This window comes from Apus apus, chromosome 16 (genome assembly GCF_020740795.1).
Source record: "Apus apus isolate bApuApu2 chromosome 16, bApuApu2.pri.cur, whole genome shotgun sequence".
Classification (NCBI taxonomy): Eukaryota; Metazoa; Chordata; class Aves; order Apodiformes; family Apodidae; genus Apus; species Apus apus.
Window position 1 is genome coordinate 139,576 of NC_067297.1, and position 24,874 is coordinate 164,449.

A 24,874-nucleotide genomic window follows, 5' to 3' on the forward strand; every position below is an offset into this window, starting at 1 on the left:
GTGACAGAACAAGGGGCAATGGGCACAAACTGGTACACGGGAGGTTTAATGTAAATATAAAAAAATACTTCTTTACTCTGCGCACTGGGACAGGCTGCCCAGGGAGGTTGTGGAGTCTCCATTCCTGGAGACATTGAAAACCCTCCTGGACATGTTCCTATGTAATTTGCTTTAGGGGATCCTGCTCTAGCAGGGGAGTTGGACTAGATGATCTCCAGACCCTTCCAACCCCTACCATTCTGTGATTATGTGATCCTGTGAAACTGCTGGAGACGGGAGGCACCTCCATGATTCCCCATTTTTCTGGCCTGCAGTGGTGGGTTCTGGCCTCCCAGTGGAAGAAAAGGCTGCAATCCTGCTGCATCCCCGTGCACCTTCCCAGGGAGCTGGGAAATCCCAGAGAGGTGCTGAAAGTGGATGCCAGCTGCGTGCTCTGCAGAGCCCACATACCTCTGTGTGACCACAAGAGCTTGGACCTCTCCAGGGACCACTTCTGGCCTTTGCTGAGAAACAAGATTGAGCCCCACCGAGTCTTTCTTCTGCTGAGCAGGCTGTAGCCTCGCAGGTGCAGAGCTTGGGGTCTCCATGCCATCTTCCCTCCACCCCAACACCCAGGCTTGGCCATCCTCCTGGCACTGCCATCTGGGATGAGATGGCAGCCTGCAGGCTGCCTCCCCAAGCCCCTTATTGCCCTTAGTCCCACCCCTGGCTGGGGGAGGGGACCTGCTGTGAGTGGCAGCAGAAGGTCTGGGCCAAACCAGGATCCTGCAGAATTATGTAAGGCCAGGAAGGGCTGAGGCCATCACGAGCAGGGAGAGTGCTGGGATCACGTGGGGCAACACACCCATGAAGGAAGCCCTTGCAGGGTGGGGGCCTCTGGCGGTGCCCCGAGGTTAATCTTGCAGAAGAGACCTCTCTTGGGAAGAGGGGCCTGGGCAGGGGGTGCTGAGGCACCCTGCGCCCTTCACCATGCATGCTGAAGGTGCAGCAGCTTCTCCTGCGGGTGGGAGCGGGCCCGGCCCCGGGCTGGAACAAGTCGAGGATCCCTAGAGAGGAACCGCCCTCTCCCCCAGAAACCTCTTCCCAGGGGACGGGCAGTGCTATACCCGCATTCGGGGGTTTGCTAAAAGCTGTCGCGAAATAGAGTGCAGAGCGCGCGGGAGCAGACGGGAGCCTGGCCAGGCCAGGCCGATACCGGCGCAGACGGGCGAGGCTGCCCCGAGGCTCCGTGCAGGGCGGCGCCAGCCGGGCCCGCCCGGCCCCGCAGCGCCGGGACCCCTGGAGCCCGCGGGGCGGGGCCGGGGGCGGGGCCGGGATGGGGCGGGGCCGGTGCTTCCCGCCCTGCACTCGGAGCCAATGGCGGCGGCGGCGGCCGCGGGGGGGCGGGGCCATGGGGGTCGGCAGCGACTGCGGCGCGGGCGGGAGCGCGGCCGGGCGGAGCGGGGCTGAGCCAAGCGGGGCTGAGCCAAGCGTGGGGCCGCGCCGCCCCGGCCTCTCTTTGTTGTTTCGGCCGCCGCCGAGCCTCCTGGTCGGCGACAGCAGCGGCGGGCCGGCGGAATGTCCCAGGAGAACCTCCTCAGCATGGATGAGGGAGCGCTGCGGAAGCTGGTGAGTCCCCGCGCGGGTGGGCCGGCGCTCGGCGCGCTGCCCGCAGCCTCTGCTCGCTTGTGACGGCTCCTGGGGGACGGTGCGGTGTGTGCCCGGCGGTGCTCCGGCTCCCCCTGCCCTCAAAGGCTGAGGGAGTGGTGGCTGTCCCAGGCGCTGGCACAGCGGGCGGCCGGTCTGGCTCGGGGTTAAGCGGTTACGGGGGCCCGTCTGTGCTCCCCAGGGTGTTGGAGCTGCCGCTGCCTCAGCCTGGGGAGCGATCGGGGCCGCCGGCAGGGAGCTGCTGCATTGTTGCGGCGGGGAACCGGGCAGCAGCATCTTGGGGGGGCCCGAGCTGGCCTGAGCCAGAGCTCTGGGCACGGGTGACCATAAACCACCGTCCTACCTCGGTGACGCCAAGAGACCCCGGCCCTGCCGCTTCGGTCGCATTGGCCCTTTGCTCGCACCCGCTCTCGAGCTGTGATGTCTGTTGGCTCTATCTCCCTGGATGGCGACTCCCGCCTGAAGCGTTTCCTGCTGCCGACTCGGCTCCCGACTCGCCGCACTCCCGGTGCCCGCTGCTATCTCTGCCCCTGCGCTGCCCGTGGCTAGCTCGGTACCGGGGCTGCTTCCCAGGCTCGGTGCCCATGGCTAGGCATCCTCTTCCGTGCGGTAGCTGCTGGAGCAGCGGCTAAGTCGCTTCCGTGCTCCGTTTGGTCCCGCGGGAGTAAGAGCTGGAGGCGAGCCCCAGCCTCATGGCTGCCGGAGCTGAGTGGGCTGGTGGAGGATGAGCCTCTGTATCCCCCCAGAGGTGGGCTCTGGGTGCTGTGCTTTGACCTGCTTACCCAGGGCTGTAGTGCCAGGAAGGCCAGGAAAGTGCTGCCCACCTCTGGGGAGCCCCGGGGCACGATGGGCTCGGGGTGTGCTGGGTGCTGCGGGGCTGAGCGCGGGGTGGCCAGGGCGGGCGCTGGGGATGGTGGCGGCAGGAAGCTGAGTCAGCCGGGAAGGCATTTCTGTGGGAACAAGAAAGAGTCGGGGTGCCAGGCACCAGTGGGGAGTGGGAGCTGCACCGGGCATGGGAAGGGGATTGGCACAAGGGCTCTGCCTTGCCAGATCCTCCCTCTTGATGTGCTGTCCTCAGCCTGCTCTGAGTGACAATATGCAGGTGTGCCTGTTGGTCATGGGTGGAGGAGCCCACTGCTCTCCATGGGGTGACATGGAGCCAATGGGGGTCCCTGGAGGTGTGGGGATGGGTGTTCTGGGTTTCTCCCTGTCCTGCAAGTGCTCCAGCTCTGCCACGTCCCAGCTGAGGTCTCTGGGCTGAGGCAGAACCTCAGGAGCAGTGATGGGATAGTTGTCAGGTCTGTGGTGCGGCTCGGTCTCCAGCCAGCCTGGGGAGGTGGATCTTGGCCACATAGCAAGCACTGCTTCTCCTGTCTTTGACCCTGTGGGGCTTTACATCCCCTGAGCACCCTGCTTGTGGCTTGGGTCTCCCTGTGCCTATGCGGTGCAGGCTGGGGAAAGCCTGCTCTGAGCTGACGTGAGGCAGGGAAGAAATTCTTTTTCTTTCTGGTTAGGTTTTGGCTCTGATCATCTGGAAGAGGATTAGCCCATATAAGGGAAAACTGCCTCTCCCACTGCTTCCTCTCAGCTCCACTGCTCTCCTCAGTCCTCAGCTCTCGACTGCTTCTCCTCTTTTCTCCCAGCAAGTGAGACCTTGGCAGCAGTGTGTGACACCCCCAGGGGTTCTGGAAGAATGAGACTGGGGTCTGCGAGCAGGACACTGCAGCTCCCTTGCCAGGACCATGTCTGTGCTGACTGGGCTGGCAGCTACTGGGGAACCTCTGCCCCCAGTCTCCCACCTGTAGGTTCCTGCCTGCTGGGATCCTTAGTCCTGGGGAGGCCAGGCGGAATTCACCTGAGATGCAGCATGAAGGTGACCAATGAGCCCAGGGAGGGAGCTGTGGGAACGGGGTGGGTACTGCTGTAGGATGGCCTTTAGCTGGGTGTCTGGAAGCAGGAAATTATTTTAGCACTTAGGGCTGTGCTGAGCTTCCAGCTGTGGTCTTCTGGCCCCGGGCTGGGGAATGCTCCTCTCTCCTGGCACCTCCAGGTCTCAGCCTGCTTAATTAAACAGGCAGGATGCAAATCCCCTTGCAGGCAGAGACAGGGCAGACTTAAGCTAGGAAAGCCACGACTGTGAGGTCCCCTTCTTAAACCCACTGACCTTTGGTAAAGGCTTCAATGGCCCTGAGAAGTGTTGCATCTCTACCATTTCCCTGTCACCCAGCTCTCCTTCCTGTTTTCCTCTGCCTGGGAGGCAGCCATGCTCGGTTTGGTCCCCTGGGAGTAAGAGCCAGAGCTGAGCTTTGGCCTCATGGCTGCTGAGGCCAAATGGGCTGGTGGGGGATGAGCCCCTGAGTCGCCCAAAAGTGGGTGTTGTGCTCTGGCCTGCTCACCCAGGGTTCTGTGTCTCCTTTCAAAGGTGACAGCAGAACTTAGGGCTGCTGGAGGTGCTTTGATATGCCTGGCTTCTGTACCCAGGGTATTTTCCCCATGGCTGAGGCTGCAGTCTCCCAAGTGCTCTGTGTTCAGCTGCTCCTGGAGGCCTGGATGGATGCAGTGCTAATTACTGCCCTTCCAGAGGCGCTGCCAGCCATGCTGGGGCTCTGAACACTGCTGTGCTTGGGCATCATCGGGAAAGCAGCCCATGGGTGCCTTGCCAGCACCTTGTCACAAAGCTACTTTGTGTGTGTGCTGAGGCGGGTGGTTGCTTGTAACCATTAATTTGCAGCTGGCTGGGCAGGGCCAGTGGGGCCCTGGCATATGCAGATCTGTGGGCTGGCCCATGCCAGCAGGGCTGGGCCCCTCAGCACTTGCCCACCCCCTGGCTCCAGCTGTGGTTTTGGGCATACTCCCTGTCGTTGCTCACCACAGAGCCTCCATAGCCACTCATTTGCCTCATCCCAGCTCCCTGCTTATGTAGACTTGGGACAAGGCTCCTTCTCCTGCCTTGCTGCTGTTCTTGTGCCAGCAGAAGCCTTCAAGAACCTGGGTGCTGGTCAGGTCCCAGTTGGAGCCTCCTGGGCAGGTGTGGGAAACTGTTCTTTTCTTCCCCCTAGTACCGGCTTGCGACAGCAGGGCAGACTCTGGAGCTGGCAGGTGGGTGTCACAGCATGTGGGTATCAGAGTGTACCCCACTCCAGGGTGCATGGGGCTGGAGTCCCATCGTGTCCCTGCTTTCCCAACGCTCCTGGCTCCTGCAGTTGCTGTCCCCCAGTTGCCGTGACCTGGCTGCCAGGGCTGAGCCATGCACCAGCAGCAGCTCACTTAGGGAGGGGCTGAGGCTTCAGCTTCCCAGTGTGTGGCAAAGGAGTGTTTTTCTGTCCTCAAGACCTTTGCACAGCTGTGGGGAGAGCCATGCTTGCCGCGGGACCTCTGCCTTCCAGCCCCTTGTTTTGGACTCGACCAGGCTCCATTGCTCCCACTGGCCACAGGGCAGCCCATCGCCTGGCCAGCCAGGGCAGCTGCTCTCCCTGCTGGAGCATTCAGGAAAGGCAGCTGCAGGTGGGAAATGGGGGGCCCATGTGGGTGGAGGGGCTGGTTTCCTCGCCAGCATCCCCCTGCTCTGGCAGTGCAGTGGCTCCTGCTCTTCCCAGCCACTTCCCTGCCCTTGTGCCAATGGAGATGCCAGCTCTGGTTGAGAGCCCGGGGGGCTGCATGCTGTGGCTCCAGCCAGGAGGCAGGTGCTGGCACTGCTGCAGGCTGTGATAAGCGGCTGCTGTGTGCTGGGAGGGGTGGCGCTGCCAGCCAGCGTGGCAGGGGCTGCAAGGGTGGGAGGGAGCACCCTGGCTCCATGCAGCTGCCCCTGAGGATGCAGGCACTGCCAGCACTGGGCTGGCTGGGTGGAGCTGCCATGGAGTCAGCACTCCCTGCTGCGCAGCATCCTGCTAGGGTCTTCCCAGCTGGGGAAGGATGATAATGCTCCCAGCTGGGCTTCAAAGCTGGCAAGGGATGGAGGACCACAGTTTTGGTTGCCACTGAGGTGGTGTGTGATGGCTCTGTGCCTGCTGATTTCGCTGAGGTGGAAGTATTCTCCCCCAGTCCCCAAACCCAGAACACGGAGGGCAAAAGGCAATGACCTTGCTAGGGACTCCGTACAGAGGAGTTTCTGTGTGCAGGTGATGGTCTGGGGTCCTCAGTGCTGCTCAGCCAGAGCCTGGCTGAAGCACCAGCTCTGGATTCCTGCTGCTGAGGAACTTGAAGAGCCTGGTTGGGTGGCCCAGCAGTGGCCCATGGAACTGGAAGGGAGGAGATTGATGCTCTTGTCCTGTGACGCAGCTGTAGCTGCTCCCAGCATGCTGAGGCTTGATGCTGACAGCAGCTGCTGTGGGTCACGAGGTTTATTTTTAACAACCTCCACGGGAAATTGCCGCCTTGGATTTCCAACACTGGGTCATTTCTAATGTCCCACAGCAGGACAGTGGGGCTGTGCCTGCCCTGGCAGGCCTTTCCTTGTGTATCTGGCTGCCTTCTGCCCCCCTTCAGTATGGGGGACCTATCATGACCCCCTCAAAGTGCTTGGGCTGATGGCAGGGCTGGGGGCTATGGACCTAATCTGGAAGAAGGGAAGCAACTAGGTGCCCATGCCAGGTTCTGGTGGCTGGCCTGCAGAGCACTGTCAAATGTTCATGGGGGGGTTGTGGGCAGCGGAAGATGGGACTGTGCTTCCCACATACAGAGAGTTGGACTTTTATTTGGGACGGTTCCCACTTGCTGATTTGTCTCCAAGAACTGCCCACCATCCTCTAATGTTGGGTGAGGATGGGGAGGGCTGCAGGGGGGACCCTGCCTCATTGGGGTACTGAGGCCCTTCATAGAATTATTTGGGTTGGAAGGGACCTACCTAGAAGATCATCAAGTTCCAACCCCCCAGCAAGGGCAAGGACACCTCCCACTAGACCAGGTTGCATAAAACCCTGTCCAACCTGGCCTTGAACACCTCCAGGGAGGGGACATCCACAACATCCCTGGGCAACCTGTTCCAATGCCTCACCACCCTAACAGTGAAGAATTTCTTCCTAATGTCTAACCTGAATCTCCCCTCTTCCAGTTTAAAACCATTACCCCATTACTTCCCACAGTCTGCGCATCCTGGTGGCTTTGGGGCTGGGAAGGGAACAGAGTCTGCTGCCCCCACAGCTGCTGGAGGGGCTGGCGTGGTTGGGAGGGGTCATTCCTGTGCTGGTGGTGTGGTGGGGCAGGGCTGCAGGAAACCAGCCCTTGGGAACTGCATGGACCACTGATGGGCCTTCACACCACATGCCCATCTCATTGCCCTTCATGTGCCTGGAGGTCCTGGTGCCACCACGTCATCCTCTCCTGGCCATGGCTGGTGCCAGCACCCTGCCCACAGGTGGCCATGCCTGCTGCCCATGAGGCCAGGCAGCGTGGGCCACACCAGACAGACGGCCCCGTTGTGCAGCGCCCAGGCAGCCTGCGGGGGGACAGTGCTGGAGCTGGTGCTGAGCCCTGTCCCATCACACCCAGCTGGAGGCAACGCTGGACCTGGCTGAGCGGCGCCGTATCCGCTCGGCCATCCGGGAGCTGCAGCGGCAGGAGCTGGACGAGGAGGCACTGGCATCCAAGCGCTTCCGCACAGAGCGTGGCAGCCACCGGCAGGACGACAAGGAGAACTGGCCACGGTGGGTCTGGCGTGGGGCCTGGGTCACCCCTGCCTCTGCCCCTGGGGACAGTAGCTTTGATGCCCAGCCCCACAGTGCCTTGGATTGATTTACGTGGGTGCAAGGGTGGGAGCAGCCCAGCACCAAGCAGATTGGCATGGGGGGAGCTGGGCACAAGGGTGGGAGAAGCCCAGCACCAAGCGGAGGGGTACATTGCCTGAGTTTTATGGCTGCCCACGGGGGACCTTTGCTCCCAAGCACCCACGGCAGCTCCCCACCGGCTGCTCTCACCCCCGTGCAGATCTCAGCGCCTGGAGGAGGAGCAGCAGACAGCCCTGGCCGCCTTGTCCCAGCAGCTTGAAGCCATCACTGATGTGGAAGAGCTGACAAAACTGGTGAGTAACTGTGTGCAGGGGTTGATCGTGTGCTGGGGTGACTTTGCTTCTCTCCCTGGTCTCTTCCTCTTGCAGCTGCGGGCAGCAGGCGAGTATGAGGAGCGCAAGATTATCCGAGCTGCCATACGCAAACTGCGGGCTGAGGAGATAGAAGGTGAGGCACCATTCTCATGACCCAGGGTGGCTACACCAGAGAGCCTGTGATGTGGGCAGCTCCTTCCTAATCACCACTTTGCTCCCATCCAGCTGCAGTCCTGGCTGGAAACTTGCAGAGCAGCCGGAGGGAGAGCAGCGAGCCACCCACTGTACCTGGGGATGCAAAAAGCAGCTGGAGGGACGATGCTGAAACAAAGGACAGCCAGAGGGGCAATATCGAGCTGCCAGTCCTGGCTGGGAATGAAGGAAGATGTGGTGAGGGCAGATCCGAGCCCCTGGCTGCAGCCAGGAGTGGGAAGAGCAGCCAGCAGGATGATGCAGAGCAAACAAAGCTGGCTGGGCCAGAGGAGAGTAGCCCCAGAGGGGGTACAGAGTGGCCCCTTGGAGAGGAGCCCAAAGGCTCAGTGGTAAGTGCTCAGGGTGTTGCTGGGGGGACAGGACCACTGAAGACCTCCTCACCTTCCCTGAGGCTCCTGTGCCAGCCTGCCTGAGGCAGAAACCCCTGGACATGTTGGGCTTGCCCACCTAGAGGTGGAGCTGGGGTCTCTGGGGACATGGGGGATGTGCTGGCCTATGCCAGTGTAGCCCCAGCAGTGGTGAGCTGGGGCTAGGGGTTCAAACATGGGTGCTCCCTGGGTTTCTCTCTGAGGATGCAGCCTAGAAGCAAGTGCCACAGGCAAGGGGTCTGTGGGGCTCCTGGCTGCAGCCCTCCCCCTGCAACTCTGTGGGGATGGTGCTCTGGAGGTGATGGCTGCTTGTCCTGCATGCCACAGCTGCCTGCATCAGACATCTTGCACAGGCAGAAAACTTGGACCCTCCCATCCCCCTCGCCAGGCTTGGTGTTCCCGACAGCCATTGAGGGGCCAGGACTTTCTCTGGAGCAGGGCTGGTGCCCACCAGCCATGGTGGTGGCTCTCTGGCTGGGGGAAGGGTGGGCTGGTGGGCAGGGCTAGAAGGAATGGGCACAAGCACGGGCTTCCTGTGCAGTGGTGGTGACACTGCAGGGAACTGTGGCTTTGTGGTGGTAGGAGGTCCTTGCAGGGACACTGTGCAGGAGAGAGTGAGAAAGAGACAAGGGGTGATTATAACCACAGCCAAGCAGTAAGGTGTGGGTCCCTGCATCTTCTGCCTCCTCTTAGAACAGCTTCCCCCTCTGCCTGCTCTGGGGCCACAGCAAGATACTGCAGTGGGGACATGGCTCTGTGCCACCTTTCAGCACTGGCTGACTTCCCCATCTGTGCTGGCACAGTGCCCTCAATCCTGGGCTGTCCCAGTCTGACTACTCCAAACCTGAGGACATTTCCCTTAAATGATGGCTGCAGTGGTGCCTGGGCTTGGGTCCTGGTTCCCCTGTCCCCACTCAGGGTATGGACCCCTCTCTGCCCCCCCTGCGCTGGAGTGAGGACCTGAACCCCATGGTTCTCCTAAAGGCAGTGGCACCCTGTGCCCTGCCTAGTGCCACCAGAGCACCCTGGCTCTGCTCAGATGTGTCATCTGCATGCCCCTGCCACTCTGATGTGAGCATGTGGTCTTGCACCCGGAGGATCCCATTGTTTGCTGAGTAGTGCTGCAGGTTCCACAGGCAGGAACAGGGTGATGCAAAACTGGGTGCTCCCTGCCTCGTGGAGTTCTGAGGTGCCTCTGCTGGTGGGCAAGAGGGAATGGGGACTCTGGGCAGGGGTTGTCCTCTCCTCCCACCTCCTGGCATCTATGCTGGAGAAGGCTGGTGTCCTCGTGGCAGAGGCCACAGAGAGACCCAAGAGCCAACTCCTTGCTCTGTTGCCTGGTGCTTCTCAGCTCCAAGCAGAGAAGAACCAGGAGACCCAGGGATATGCAGGGTTTGGGCCACCTCTTCAATAGAATACATCCCCCTCCTCGCTTGGTAGAAGCAGTGGGGTGTGGGGACACTTATCCCCCTGCCAGCCTCCTGTAGTGACCCCTAAGCAGAAGATGGCTTGTCCATCCCTAGCAGCATGCAGGCAGGGACTTGAGTGGCATGGGAAGAGGCCACAGCCTGTGGCATATCCCTGGCTGAGTGGCAGGGATGGGACAGGGTGATCTGCTTAGATGCCCTTTCATGCTCCGCTCTCCCCAGGCCCATGAGCAAGACAACGTGGTGGAGCAGGATCACATCCCAGATGGGATGCAGGAGCTACGCAGCCAGCAGGCAGGAGACCCAAAGAAATCCAGCACCCAGGGTGAGTTCCTATAAATGCTGGTGGCAAAGCTCTGTCCAGGTGTGTGCCTGAGGCCAGAGCAGTGCCAGGGCCAGCTATGGGCAGGGGCAGGAGGATGGAGAGGGCAGCACAGCATCTCCCAAAGGGGTGGGCAGGAGAGCTGGGTGCCTGCTGGGTCTGCAGCAGCTGCGATGCTCCTGTGCTGAGCCTCTTCTCTCTCCTGCAGCTGCTGTCCCAGGGACCCTTGTGCTCCTGGAGCTGCAGCTGGCCTCAGAGCCTGGTCCAGAGCCTGAAGATGGTGGCGAGGAGCTGGAGCAGGGCCAGCCATGCTCCTCAGGCACTGTCCAGCCCAAGGAGCAGCCTCGGGCAGCCTGGAAGGCTGGGAGCTTGGGCAGCCCTGCTGCCTCCCGGGAGCCCAGGGTGGGGCAGAGCAACCGGGCGGAGCAGCATGCCCTGGGCCAGCCCACCACTGGCAGCCAGGTAGGGAGTGGGTGGCACGGGCTGGGACAGCCACTGCCCCTTCACTGCTGGTCCTGTGGTGAAGGCAGCTTGATGGTGGGGGGTGCATGTAGCCCCCCCCAGCTGACCACTTCATCTCTTTCCCTCCCTGCAGCTCAGTGCTGGAGCACACAGGCAGGTGTTGGGGCTGGCCAAGAGGCGTGGGGAGCCGGCAGCAGGTACGTGCAGCCCTGGAGGAAGGGGCACAGGGCTGGGACTCCCCCATGCTGGGCGGTGTTGCCTCAGACCCCAATCTTGCCCTGTGGTGCAGGGAAGGGCCCAGGCCTGGCGACATGACTCAAGCCCTTCTGGGCCAGGGCTGGGATGCAAGGGCAGGAGGTGGCCAGGCTGTCCCCTGGCAGTTGCCACTTGCCACCTGGCCATGCAGTGGTGGTGCCTGCCCCAGCTGGGTGCTGAGGGAGCAGGGTGCCACCAGGCTGTTTACCAGGCCTTCAGCTCCAGGCCAGGGCGGCAGCAGAGCCATGAAAGGGAATTGGTGCTGGCAGCAAAACCCAGCCTTTTGCATTCCTTGTCCCAATAAGGCCAGGAGCTGTACGCTGGCTGCCCCATCCACCTCCAGGGCTGCTCTTGCTGGCCCAGCCAGGGCCCAGCACCCGCTGGTGCCTTGAGGGATTGTGGTAGCCAGCAGCTGCTCTCTTCCTGCTGTTAGGAAAACTGTCCCCACATCTGTGCTGAAACAGGGAGGGGGAAAAAACAGAAACTAGCACTCAGCCACCAGGGACAAGGTTCCCACTCAGAGCCACCCTTGCAGCTGGAAGTCCCCTCCATCTGAGAAGCTCCAGGGGATGGCTGGCACCTGGGGATATGCTGCAGGGGGGGCACAGCCCTGGGGCAGAGGGAGACCAGCAGGACCCAACTCCCCTTGCTTCACCTGGGCGGGCCTTGAACCTTGGTGCTGAGCCCTCTCACTTGGGCATCAGCAATTGTCCTCAGGCCAGAGCACTGCCTGTTTGGTGCCTGCGTGCACCCTGGGTGAGAGCTGAGCCACTAGGCCCCCTTGCCATCCTTTTGAGAGGCAGTAGTGGGCTCTGCCCTGCTATGCCAGGGCCTGGAGAGTGCAGGTGTGATCTTGATCTCATGGCACAGACCCTGGGTGCCACTCAGTGCCCCACTAGGGCACAGATACCCTAATCTCTGTCTTCCCCTCCTCTGTGGCATGGTTTGGCACTGCAGCACAGAGCTATCTGCTGAGGCACAGGGCAGCCTGCCAGCAGGGGCTGATTTTGGCACTATGCTTTGGGGAGTGTGGGGTGACAGAGAGGGGAACCCCAAGGTGCTGTGGTTTGTGGGGGGTGGGGATAACAATAGCACCATGGCCACACTCACCCTCTGTTCCATTTACCCTCTTCCTCCCTTGTCTGGCCTGTCCTTTCCCAAGTGACAGGGCCCACCCAGGATGTAGTAGGGACCCTAGCTCGCCTGAACACTCACCGTTGGGAGCAAGCATCCTCCTCCCTGTGTCCAGCTGGCAGCATGGGTAAGATTCCAACAATGGCTGCTTCCACTCTCCGTACTTCCCAGTGGCAGGAGGTCCCTGGTGGAGCCTGGGGAGTCATGGAGCTCTGGAGGCAGGGTACTGCTGGGTGAGCGGGACTGGGTGCTGGCTGTCCACCTACTTTCTTGCGTCCTGCACAGCAACTGTCCCTCCCCACCCATGTGCACAAGCAGCCGGGCCCCCATAGGCGCTTAGAAGGGCTGCAGGCACCTCGGGAGGGGCAGCATGCATGGCACGGCAGCAGGAGGGGTTACATATGTGGTGGGGTCTCTGGGGGGCAGCATGCATTTGCATAGGCATTGTGGGGTGCTGCATGCATGACAGGGCACTAGAGGGGAGGGCACCACCATGCACCGTGTGGGTGCACGGGGGCAGCATGCAAGATTGGGCACCCTTGGGGGGCTGCATGCATCGTGCGGGTCAGGGAAGGTGGATGCAGCACTCGTGGCGGGGACACCCGTGGGTCGCATCAGCCCTGCTGACCCCCCTTGCCTGTCCCCGCAGAGCCAAGCCCCGCCGTGCCGCTGCCGCGGGCTGCCTCCGTGCGGGAGCGCGTCCAGCGCTTCACCCCGGCGGGCTCGGGGCCGGCCCCTGGCGCGGGGGCGGGCGGTGCGGGGGGGCGGGCCGAGCCCGCCCAGTGGCAGCGGGGGCCCCGCATGGCCCCGCCGGGGCCCGCTCAAAACGCACGGGGCAGCGGCAGCAGAGGCGCAGAGCAGCGCCCGGTCTTGGCCGGTCCCGGTCCTGGCCCCGACAGCATGAAGACCTTCTTCACCATTGAGATCAAGGATGGGCGCGTGCAGCCCCTCACGCCCCGTGTCGTGGCCACCCCTGGCAGCCAGCGGGCAGGTGGGCACCGGGAATAGAAGATGGGCAGCATGGGCAGGAGCACCCACCTGGGGGTGGGATGAGGAAGATGGGTAGTGCATTCATCGGGAGAGCGGGTGGGCAGCATGGGCAAAGGGCGCCCATTGTGGAGATGCGATGAGGATGATGGGCACGAGTGGGTTGCAATCCTTATGGTAGAACTGGGTCCGGTGGGCATGGTGGGGCAGTGGGTGCCAGCAGACAAATGGGAGCTGGTAGGACCATAAGCACCCTGGGACTGGATGATGTGTGCAATCAGGAGCAGATGGGTGCCAGTGAGCAGTGGGGCAATGACAGGGTGGTGGGCACCAGTGAGCAGGTGGAAACCAGCAGGCAGGTGGGCAGCAGTGGGCAGGTGGGTAGTGATAGGCCTGGCAGGCACGTCAGCAGTGGCATTTGGGTGTTCATGGCCCGGAGGCTGAGCGTGGGCACAGCCAGAAGAGCCAAGGTCATGGAGTGTGCCTGGTAATCCTTTGGCAGGGATGCTCAGGCTATCTCAGTGCAGCCTATCCCCATCCCCACTGTCCTGATGCCTGGGATCCTCCCCAACTCCCTGTCTTGTTCCTGCAGGCCTGCCCTATCCTTTGACTCACATTCATGCTCTGACCCCACTGACCTGCTGGTCCAGGGGAGTCCAAGCTGTCGTGCTGTGTCCCATCCCCAGTGCTGCATGGTGCCTGATCCAGCGCTGCCCATGATCCAGCCCTGTCTGCCTGCAGACATGGCTGGCTTGGGTTGCTCCTGGGGCCACCACTCACAGTGGGGGGTCATGGCTTCAGCTGGAGAGCTGCAGCAAGTGCCCTTCCTTGGGGAGGAGAGTGAGCCGGGTGGTGAGGGGGGGCTGGGTTTCCCCATCCTTGGCTGTATGCAGAGCCCTTCCCCTGTGCCAGAGCTCGGTGACCACTGCTGGGGCAGGATGTATGCAGCAGGCAGGCAGCAAGTCCAGAGCCGCTCCCTGGGTGTGGGGCTGAGCCTGCAGGGCTGGGGCAAATCCCATGTGCCTCTCACTCCTCTTGCAGAGGTAACCCTAGGGCTGAGGAGCACGCCCATCCGCATCACCACTGTCCCCAGAAGCAGCAGCAGCATCTGCAGCATCAACAGCATCAGCAGCAATGTCACCAAGGTGAGTGCCCAGAGGTGCTGGGTGCCATGGGGAGGTGCCCCACTTGGGCACGGCCTGTGGTGTCGTGGGCTTGGGGCAGGGAGCAGTAAGCAGGGCAGGTGGGTTGCTGCTGGCAGCGTGGTCTGGAAGCTCTTGCTCTTATAAGGAGACCCTGACATCTGCAGGTGGGTTCACAGTCCCAGCCACGTGAAGCCTCTGCACCTTTGACTGTGCTGCTATGTATGCAGACACTTGGGGGTCAGGAGGGGAAGCTGGAAGGTGGACTGGGAGCCTTTGGTGGGTCTCCCTTTGTTTTAAACACCTTACAGGCTGGCAGCAGCTCAAATAAAACAACACTCCCCACCCCTCCTTTTTTACTCCTGGGGATGAACCTTGGCCATGGTGGTGTGGACCCTGCTCAGGGAAGGGTGGGATGTGTGTTCCAACAAGGTCTGTGACCCACCTTTGAGCTGCAGGTTGGGGTCTTGCCTCCTCCTGCTTTGCAGTCCTAAGTCAGCAGTAGAGCAGCAGCCCCGGCCTGCCTGGCCTGGGAGGGATTCTTAGGTGTGAATGGAAAAAAAAATGGAAATCTGTCTGCGCTGTTTTGGGGTCGAATGGGACATGGCACCCCTGGCTGCTGGGGATGGCAGGTCTGGGTGTGCGCTGAGGCAGCCCTGTGTGTGCAGCCCTTCAAGTACTTATATCTACTCCTGGCCATCTAGGGTAATGCCAGGCGTTTGCGCACGCAGCATTGGCAGAAGCCAGGATGTCAAATGTGCTGCTGCCTCGCTCGTGGCCCTGTGCCTGCCCCACAGACACAGCACCCCTGGTGATCGTGGCACTGCTGGCTCACTCTGGCCCTGGCTTAGCCCTGGCCAGCATGAAGCTGGCACATGTCCACAGCCTGGCAGGACTGTTCTGAAGTGCTACCTGCACTACTAGCCAGCAGCCACTTGTGTGCAACTTGCTGCCTGCAGAAGTGTTCCTTTGCTGCGCTAATGCGCTTGGGCAGACTTGGCCAGAGCAGCCTGTCAGCTCTCATTAAGGTATTAGCGGTGCTGCCAGGCAGGGTGGGGGGCTCAGGACCCATCGGCTGCCTGGTGTGAGACACAGCAGGAGGTGTGCTCCCAGCAGGCAGGGAGGAGTAGGTGGCAGTGGTGCTGACAGCCCTGCCAGGTAGGGCTCTGTTGGAGGGATGAGTGGGGTGTGGGGATTAGCGTGTGCTCTTGCTGATGTAGTGTTGCCTTCACCCAGTGTGCGGGGACCTGCTCCCCCTGGGGCATTTTGTGGCAGGATGGGGGCCCCCCAAAGATCCCAACTGGTGGCTGAGGCCCTCACACCAGTGCCAGCCTGGGGCTGGACGTGTTAGCGTGTTGTGGGTGCTGCCAGCCAAGAGCAGGAGGGCGCTCAGGTGAAAGGGTACATGGGTGGTCCCTGGTACTGGAGCACACTCAGCACAGTGACAGTCTGGGGTTGATCCCACATGGGGGTCTTTGCCCTCCCATTGTGCCCCGTAGCCCCTTGGGCTGTGCCGAAGGCACTGGCAACCACCTGGGGCAGGGAGGCCACTCTGCAGGACTCCACCTTGTCAAGCCACCTGGTCCCAGGGGCTGGAAACGCTGCCAAGTGATTGCGCCTGTCTCGGCACCCCTGTGCGGGTCCCCCAGCCCCGGCGACAAGAATAGCCCAGCAGGCGCACAGCCGGGCCAGCCTCCCGCTGGGGGTGGCGCCCCCAGCGCCCCTATAAAGGGCAGGGGACAGCTGAGTGGGTCTCGCCGCAGAGCCTGCCAGCACCGACACTGCTGCCATGCTGGGGGTCAGCCTGGAGGGCCTGGCACAGGCTGGGGCGGTCGAGCTGGCGGAGCTGCGGCAGGAGCTGGGGGCCTTCCGGGGGGCGGTGGAAGGGCAGCTGGAGCAAGCACTGCGGCGGGTGCAGCCCCTGGCACGGGTGCTGTGGGAGCTGCAGGAGGAGCACCTGGAGCTGCGGTCAGAGCTGGCACGCGTGGGCCGCCGCCTCGACCTGCTGGCACTGCGGCTGGAGCCCCCTGGGGACGACCTCAGTACCCTCTTTCTGGAAGCACAGGATCCTTGCGCCCACTTTGAGGGCACCGAGGAGCCCAGCAGCCCTGTGGCCCATCCGCCTGCTTTCTCCAGCACGCGCCAGCAATCGACCTTACACCTCTCCCGGAGCAACAGTGGCGTGAGTGTGGGCAGCCCAGCCCCATGTCAGCGCCCCGTGGGGGGGGGCGGGCAGATGGCACCAGCCTGCAGGGTTCCAACAGCTCCAGGTGCGTCTGGAGCCAAGGCAAAGACCCCGGCATGAGGCGGGACCGTGGCTGTGGTGCACAGGCCATACGGTGTCAGCAGGATCTGCCACCCTTTGGGCTTGCTGCTGATGGGGGCAAATGCTGCCTGCCTGCTCCGCATTGCCGGCATGCCGGCCTGGCGGGCAGGCTGCAGGCAGCTGTCCTGCCCACGCACAGCAGTGGCAGGGCACAGGTGGTGGCAAGGGCGCACGTGGCTGGTGTCCCCTCTTGCCGGCAGCTTTGCCGGGAGCTGGGTGCCGGGCTGGGGCAGTGGGATGCAGGATGGGGCCAGGTGTGCATCAGGGCTGCTCTGGCCCTATGCTGGCCCCTCCTGCCTGCTGCCTCCCCTGTCCTATTCCGGGCCTGGCCAGCTGCCTGCCACACATTGCTGGGGGGTTGTGCTGAAAGGGACTTGGCATCATGGCTTTGCTCTGGCAGGGCCCGAGCTGGCCTAGATCCTGAGCAGGGGTGTGGGGGAGGCTCTTGATCTCCTGTACAAGCTCTTCTCTGCACTAAGTCCTTTTAATTCCCTGGAAATCCCTTGTGTTGCTAATGGTGCACATTCGCCTTGCCAACATCTTGCCCACTGCTGGGCACCAGACCCTGCCCACCCAGAGTGTCTAGGCAGCCCCTACCTGCTGGAGGGCTCCAGCAGCCTGCGTTGATGAGGAACATTTGGGGTCATTTTGGCAACCAGACTGGGAGCAGTTAGAGACTGCCGGGCCCTCCCAGAGCAGGGGCTGCCATGAGGGGGGTGTTGTGTTCCCCTGCCTGCCTTGGTCGCTGCGGGTGCTGGCAGCATCCCACCAGCCGTGAGCTCTTGCACCGCATGTGGCATATCTCCAGGGTTCCTCTGCCTGTAGCACTGAGGTGTCAAGGCAGTGGAGAGCTTGGACCCTGAGCAGCCTGGCGGGGGTGGGGGGAACAACAAGCTGGCGGGGCACTCAGTTGCATGGTGCTGTCCTTGTAGATGGAGCCAGAGGTGGTGGAGCAGCAGGCACCAAGGCTGGAGCCTGAGCTGCCCAATGGCATGGAGAAGGTTCAAGTCAGGGAGCTGGAGAGAAGGAGCAAGCTGAATGTCGAAGAGCTGAACAGGATCGAGGATGAGGATGTTCTGGATAAGATGGTACCTTCACTGCCTCTGGGCTCCTGGGGGAAGGTGAGGGGACCCCAAGCTGATGGCAGACAGGTGATGCTGACCTCCACCTCCTGCAGCTGGATCGGACAACAGACTTTGAGGAGCGGCGACTGATCCGAAATGCCATGCGGGAGCTGCGCCAGCGCAAGCGAGGTACTTGGGGACAGTGACCACTGCAGGGGTTGGTGCTCTGGTGGTAGCTTTGCAGGTGGAGCCAGCAGGGTACTGGACCTAAGGCAGGGTGCTGGAGCAGGGACCATCCAGCTGTGGTGAAGCAGGTGGGCATGTTTGGTCTTCTGCATCTCTGATTGTGGACGTAGTCCTCTCTATGAGGTGGTTCTGGACTGGCACCAGCCAGGAGGACAGCTGGTGTGGTGAGGAGCATGCCTGCCACCCCTGCCTCTCACTGTTGACACCATCTCCCACCACGTTTGCAGACCGGCGGGAGAAGGAGCAGGACCAGCGGCTGCAGGAGATGAGGAGTCAGGCTTCAGCAGGAAGGACCAGCCACGACACGGAGACCACCACCACGCAGAGCACCCAGTCAGCAGACGGCTCAGCACGCAGCACCGTCACAAAGACTGAGCGCCTTGTCCAGTCTAGTATGGGCTGGGCCATGGGGTGCAGGCCTTGGGGGTCCATGTGGAGCCTTGACCAGCACTCGGCCACCACTGCTTCTTTGTTGCACTCACCACTAGACGGCACTGGGAGCATGACTGTGGTTTAGGGTTGTTTCTGTTGTCTCTCCTTGGGCTCACCCATGCAGTTCTCTGCACCTTCAGGGTGGAAGGGGCCTTGTCTACACCTAAGTCCTGTCTCCTGTCCCCTATGCCTCTGCTCTCCCAGTCCCTGGGTAGCTCAAGCCAAGAGTCGCTGCAGTGGGCTGAGGGATGCTGCAGCTGCCTGCAGTTTTGCACTGTCCCCTTGGCTCTGCCTGGGAAGCATGTGCCTTTTGTCCCCCCTCTGCCTGCTCCACCTGGGACTTGTCTCTTTTGTGCTAGATGGATGCAGAAGAGCTTAACAGCAGAGGGTGGCTGTGGGTGCTGAACGCCCTGGCCCTAGCTGATCCCCGTGTCCTTACCCCCTGCAGGTGATGGCACCAAGACCTCCTGTACCACAACCATGGAGTCAAGTTACATGAAGAGATCAGACAGTAGGAGCTTTGGCTGCCCTTTCTCCATGGCATCCTCTGGGCATCACCCCAGCAGCATTGCTGCCTCTGAGCTATCCCTGCCTGTTGCACGGGCAGAGCTTCCCACCTGCCCAGTGCTGCTTTCCTCGGCTCCTGCCCAAGGCCTCTCTCTTTCTCTCTCTCTGCAGATGGCAACAGCACGTTTGTTCAAACAAAATCATCTTACAGCTCCTCATCCAAGAAGACAGGCAGGTGAGCAGCAACGCCTCGCCAGGGCCAGCCCCAGGCAGTCCCTGTCAGCTGTCTGCTTCCACAGACCGCTCTGCCCAGCTGCAGTGTCCCTGTGCAGAGATGTCCCCAAAAGCCCTCTGGTCCTTGGGGTATGCTCACTGTCTCCAGCAGTTGCCATGGGTCCCTCCATAGGCATGGAGATGTGTCTGCTGGCTGGGGACCTTAAGTCACTCCTGTCCCAAGAAAACATAGAGGTCTGCAAAGCTCCAGGGCTGGCAACAGGCTGAGGCCACCACATGCCCTCCCCAGGCTGCTTGTGGCCTTCTTAGCTTGGTCTGTCTCTCCCGCAGCATCTTTGACCGTGAAGACGAGAGTGCCACCAGGCAGAGCAGCCTTGCTGCGCTGGAGCGGCGCCAGGCAGAGAAGAAGAAGGAGTTGATGAAAGCTCAGAGCCTGCCCAAGACATCAGCCTCGCAGGCTCGCAAGGCCATGATGGAGAAGCTGCAGAAGGAGGGTGGGAGGTGAGGTTGGGCCAGCGGCAGGCAGGCTGGGGCAGCGATGGCTGTGTCCATAACACCCTGTTCCTTCTGCCACAGCTCACCAAGCCCCGCGGTGGCGCGCACCGCCGTGCAGCGCTCCTCCAGCTTTGGCGTGCCCAATGCCAACAGCGTCAAGCAGATGTTGCTGGACTGGTGCAGAGCCAAGACCCGGGGCTACGAGGTGAGTGCCACCTCCTTTCCTGTCTCCAGGGCCAGTTGCTCTACCCCTTGATAACTCTCTTGCCCTCACAGCATGTGGACATCCAGAACTTCTCATCCAGCTGGAGTGATGGCATGGCCTTCTGTGCCTTGGTCCACAACTTCTTCCCCGATGCATTTGACTACAGCCAGCTGACACCTCAGAACCGCCGCCATAACTTTGAGGTGGCCTTCTCCTCCGCAGAGTACGTAGCTCTCATGCCATCACATAGGGTTGGGGTGGCTCAGGGTCACTCTTCTGTGCAACGCCTAGGTGACTGGGGACACAGGCAAAGGCAATGGCACTGGAGGTGGGCACCCATCAGCATTGCTCCCCTCATGTCATAGAACAAGATTTGGATGCTGAGGGGGAAAGCAGTGGCTGTGTGAACAGAGCCAGAAGAGGCCAGAGCAGCCCAGTCTAGTGTGGCAAGGATGGGCTGGGGTGTCTGAGCTTTCTGGGTGTGGGGCAGAGCACCCAAAGGCAGGGCAGCAGCCCCCGCCAAGCTCACCAAGCTGCAGGCAGTACTTCCCATCCCAGGGTGCCGGGTGTGGGACTGCAGCCCCTGGGGAGTGGGGTTTGTCCGTGCCAGGTGCACAGTTCACAGTTGTAGGGGCTAAAACACCGTCGCAGCTTGTCAAGTCTTTTCCCTTCTCCTTTTGCTTCTGGTTTTCCTGGGTGCCAAGAGACGGGAGCACATCCAGCTGGAGGGCTGGCAGCCAGCCCCTCTCTCCTTCCTTCTGTCTCTCTCCCATCCACTCCCCCTCTTTTCCAGCACCCTGCCCAGGGGCAGGGCCGGGTGGCTGGGGGTCCCATCCCGGCCAGTGCCTGGGGCGGTGGTGTGAGCTGGGAGCTCCCATGAGCTCTCTCGGTGCCGTTGTGCTGTTCGGTGGAGTGAGAAGGGGGCCATGTGCCTGGCTCTTGGTGCTCCTGGTGATGGACTTTTTGCCTTAATTGGGAAACCAGTGCGTGGACTTGAGAGAGCCATCAATCTCTCCAGCCTGGAAGCCAGGTGGCCTCTCGTCCTTCCTCCTCCTCCAGCTCTTGTGAGCGTCTTCTCCCAAGCTTCCTGCACCAGGGCTGTGTTGCGTGGTTCCAAGTGGAGCTGGGCAGGAGGACTGGGCTCACCCTGCCTGTTCTCCCGGCGGGTCTATATCGGGGCTATATAGAGCGCCGCTCCGCTCTGGAACCTGCTCCCTGAGCACCCTGCGCCAGAACACCTCACTCCTCCTCTTCCACCTCCATCTGTCCTTCTCTCTGGACCTCACACCTCTCCACGCTGCTCACCCACCCTTCCCATCCCGTGCTTGTGCTCCTCTAAATCTCACTGAATGGCCTTGGCACGGTGGTGCCCAGAGCCCTCCTGCCCCTGCATCGTGCACCCCAGAGCATGCAAGAGCAGAGCAGCATCTGCCCGGGGGGAGGGATGGGAACTGCACTGATCCATGTCTCTTGTTTTCTCTCTTCCTCCCCTCCCCGACTGGGCTGCGGTCACTGGCTTGCCCCTCTCTCCCTGCCCCCAGGAAGCACACAGACTGTCCGCAGTTGCTGGACGTGGAGGACATGGTCCGGATGCGCGAGCCAGATTGGAAGTGTGTGTACACATACATTCAGGAATTCTATCGCTGCCTGGTCCAGAAGGGGCTGGTAAAAACCAAAAAGTCGTAGCCCATTTTCACCCCCCTGGGAGCGATGGTGAGAACCTTCCCCTCCAAATACCTGCCCATGCCACACCCTCACGGCCTGGCCAAGGGGCTGGCAAGTGGCCACCATGGCTGGGGAAGAGGCTGGGGGACGCCTGTGGGCGAGGGTTCAGTCCTGGTGGTGTCAGCTGCCAGGGCCAAGCTGTGACCAGAAGGGTGGAGGTGGCTGGCTGGCCTCTGGCCCCTCTAGGATAGCACCCCCGGGGAGTTGGAGAGGGGTAAGATGTCACTGTGGGGGGTTGTTGGCTTTCCAGCAGGAATGGAGCTGCTGCAGCTCTTCCCTCCATGCTGGCTGAGCCTGACCCAGGGGATTAAGTGCTGGGGATGTGGGTCAGGGTGCTCTGCAGCAGCACAAGCCCAAGCAGTGCTGCCTGGGTGTGAGTGACCCCCACGGGCTGCCCGAGCATCGCTGCTTGCACTCCCTGCCCTGGAGTGCGTGGGAGGGGGGAGCAGCAGGCGCTGCTGCGTGGCCAGGCACGGGCGGTGCTGCCGTGCCTGCGAGGTGCTGCCTGCTCATATATGGGCAAGACTGGGGAGCCTGGAAAGTGTGAGTCAAGGCTTGGGTCCTGCTGAGTCTTGCAGTGTTTGTGCCTGTCTTCAGGGGCATCCCAGCTGGCGCTGGAGCTGCTGCTCCCCTGGCCTCCCCACGGCATCAGTACACCGGGCCCAAACAATGGCTTTATAAGGGCAGAGCTGCATGCTCTGTGCTGCTGTTGCTTTGCCATCAGGCCCTGAGCTGGGCTGGTGGTGGCTGGGGGCCTCCAGAGCTCGGCAGGGGCTTTCCTAAGGCCCACCACTCTCTCCCCAGGACTCCCAAATCACAATGAGGGGCCACTGCCAGATCAGCCATGGGCTTGGCCTGATTGCCTCCACAGCTACATTGGCTCCAGCACAGGCAGCAGAGGCCCCCAGGGGAGATGTGGGGCTGGAGGGCACAGGAGCGGAGCCCTGGGCCAGATGACTCTTCTGGGCCCCGCTGCTCCCCAGGGTACTGACATTACATGGGTGTCCCTCGGCTGTGGCAATGTCAGCCCAGGGGCTGGGGTGGGCTGTGCTGGGGGGCTGAGGTGTGCAATAGGGTTACTGCAGCCAGGGGGCTGGGGAAAGTGCTTGTGGTGGTGGGGGGTGGCAGATCGAGTGTTGGACCCTCGTTGTGCTCAGAGCTGCAGTGCACTGTATCACTGCGGCAGAGCCCCTGCTGGAGCGTGGCCCTGGAGCTGGAGCAGCCAGGCTGGCCGTGCCATCAACCAGGGCTGCTGGTTAGTCATCCGTTGTCGGCACTAGCAGCCTGGGGTGCTCTGGCACCATCTGTCCTGGTGGGTGCTGACACCTGCCGCAGTTCTTGATGGGGTTGCAGTGACCTAAGGTGGGGGAGTGGCAGCAGTGGTAGGGTTGTTTCTGCTTCCCCCAACCAGCGACTGCTAGCAAAAAGGCAGGAGGACAGAGGATGCCAGTTCCTCTGTGTGCCCTGCCTCGTTGTCTCAGTGACTGCCCCAACCATGCTGGCAGCCCCTTAAGCTGAACTCTACTGGCTGCCCACAGAGCCCCAGCCTGGGGAGAGAAATGGCACCCACAACTCAGGGAGCTTGGTGAGTGGTGTGAGCAGAGTGGAACAGGGCTGCCACCCCACCACCTGGTAACAGGAGAGCCCAGAGGCTGTGGAGATATGGGGGGGTCAGCCAGGGCTGCTCTGCCAGGGCTCCCCAAGGTTGGTGACTGCTGGAGCAGACCCCAGCATGGCACTGGGGCCCTGGCTGGGCTATGGTAGGCACAAGCCATGCAGAGCTGGTTGAAGCGGGGCAGTGCCCAGAACTCTCGTGATGCTGTTCTATGCCTGGGGCAGGCACCCCCCTGGGCTGTGGTCCAGGACAAGGGTGAGAACTAGGCTGACAGGGCTGATGGGAGGCAGGAGTGCAGGGCCAGCGCTTGCAGCAAGAGTGATGGGCAGCATGTGACCAGAACCCCCTGCCCTTCTTTGGACCAGCTGGTGATGTTTGTGGTGGAGACACAGTACAGACATATGTAGGCAATGCACTTGCGTCAGCTTTAGGAGAAGGAGAGTGGGCACTGCCTGAGCAGGGGTTGCCTGCTGGCACTGAGAGCTGGGGCAGAGAGCACCAGAGTGGCAAGTGGTGCAGGCAGGAATCCCCTGTGGCAGGCAGCATGTGCTCATCCCAGCACCAGGAGTGGCAGGGCAGTGGGTACTGAGGGGCAGGCAGGAGCTACCCAGGGCTGAGGGCAGCAGTGCCTAGCACCAGTGGTCCTCAGGTGGTGGGGATTCCCTGGGCCAGCCCCCATGGAGGGGCTGCCTGCCCAGGGCCATGCTGAGGGCTGCATCTCTGCAGGACGCTGGTGGACTGTGTGCCGCTGGTGGAGGTGGAAGACATGATGATCATGGGGAAGAAGCCGGACGCCAAGTGCGTCTTCACCTACGTGCAGTCCCTCTACAACCACCTGCGTCGTCACGAGTTGCGCATGCGACAGAAAGAGTGCTAGTGCCTGCCCTGCCTGCTCCCCTGCTGCCCTCTGCTCTCAGGGCTGCCAGCAGGCAGGAGAGCTGTCTGCCCCAGGAGGGTGCAGGGGGTGCTGCAGGGCCAGCACTGGGGACAGGGGGGCTCTGCCACCATGGCACCCCATGCCTCTGCCTTGCTGGAGCTCCCTCTGCCCCAGCCAGCTGCAGGCTGACCCTGTGGGCAAGGCCAGGTTCTGCTGCAGATGCTCCCCAGCTTGGCTTGCCTCCTGTTCTGCAGTTATTTGTTCTCCAGGAGCAATTTGTCCCATGGACAGCACTCCCATGTCCTTGGGGAGGCCCGGGCATGGCTGTGCTCTTGGGGCTGGCATGGGTTGGCAGCTGAGCAGGGTCATGCAGCCCAGCCTGGGTCATGGTCATGCCCTGGCAGTGCACCCCTGAGTGGCACCCCTTGGCCCCCTGTGAGGAAGCTCCTCTGCCTACTGCAGGTCCTGCTTGGTGCCACATCCCTGGGGATGGCCCCATGCCCCGTGCTGACATCCTGCTTCCCACCGCACACATGCACTGTGGGGTGCTTCCACAGGAGGGGGGCTGCAGCCCTGTGTTGGGGGATGGGCAGGAAGGCAAGGGGTCCCAGGGGAGCAAGGGGCCCCAAGGAGGGAGCTGGGACAGCAGCCCCCGCTCCTCCCCAGCCCAGCTTGGGGCACCGTGTGCTCAGCGCTGCTCACCCCTCTGTCACCGTCCGTACACGCATGTTGACACGTGTACCAACACCAGCCAGACAATAAAGGCTTATTCTACAGGGTGATGCCTCTGCCTTGGGTCCTTCTCCCCTGCTGTGCTGCTGCTTTGTGCCACCAATGCAGCGCAGGTAGCAGCACCTAGGAGGCCTCCTGCCCTCCCACCAGAGGGGCATGTGCTGCTCCTCCTGCTCAGGGATGGTGCCTGGAGCACCATCACTCTTCTGCCCTGCCCACATGTTGCTGCCCCTAGGTGTGGTACGGGCAGAAGAGCCCAGGCTGCCACGAGGCTGAGTTGAGCCAGGTCTGCAGATGGCTCAGCTGCACCTTGTGCCCTTCCCCAGCTGAGGACCCTGCCAGGGTAGCGTGGCCACTGGACTTTGGCTCAGCTCTGCAAGGCCCACTCATGGGCTTGTATCCATGCCCCTGCACCCCATGAG

At 62.0% G+C, this 24,874-nt stretch overlaps 1 protein-coding gene across 6 annotated transcripts; it reads left to right on the top strand.

The window, feature by feature from the left end:
- Positions 1–1,439: 1,439 nt before the first annotated feature.
- On the top strand, positions 1,440–24,499 carry SMTN (smoothelin). 6 transcript variants are annotated; one of them, XR_007891019.1, is made up of 23 exons: positions 1,440–1,608; positions 7,135–7,289; positions 7,570–7,663; positions 7,739–7,817; positions 7,910–8,226; positions 9,915–10,017; positions 10,223–10,476; positions 10,610–10,673; positions 11,894–11,992; positions 12,515–12,856; positions 13,894–13,997; positions 16,060–16,176; positions 17,253–17,408; positions 17,498–17,573; positions 17,858–18,022; positions 18,511–18,573; positions 18,741–18,804; positions 19,134–19,304; positions 19,380–19,503; positions 19,575–19,726; positions 21,045–21,216; positions 22,033–22,212; positions 23,570–24,499. XR_007891019.1 is itself a non-coding variant. In XM_051633679.1 (22 exons), exons 1-21 carry the CDS (start codon positions 1,558–1,560, stop codon positions 21,187–21,189), a joined length of 2,895 nt encoding a protein of 964 aa, XP_051489639.1. In that variant the 5' UTR covers positions 1,440–1,557; the 3' UTR covers positions 21,190–21,216; positions 23,570–24,499. The 6 variants fall into 6 exon arrangements, 5 of the variants coding, with proteins under 5 accessions (XP_051489639.1, XP_051489641.1, XP_051489642.1 ...); XM_051633679.1 differs by lacking the exon at positions 22,033–22,212; XM_051633681.1 differs by lacking the exon at positions 22,033–22,212 and having other exon boundaries at positions 11,900–11,992.
- The last annotated feature ends 375 nt before the right edge of the window (positions 24,500–24,874 follow it).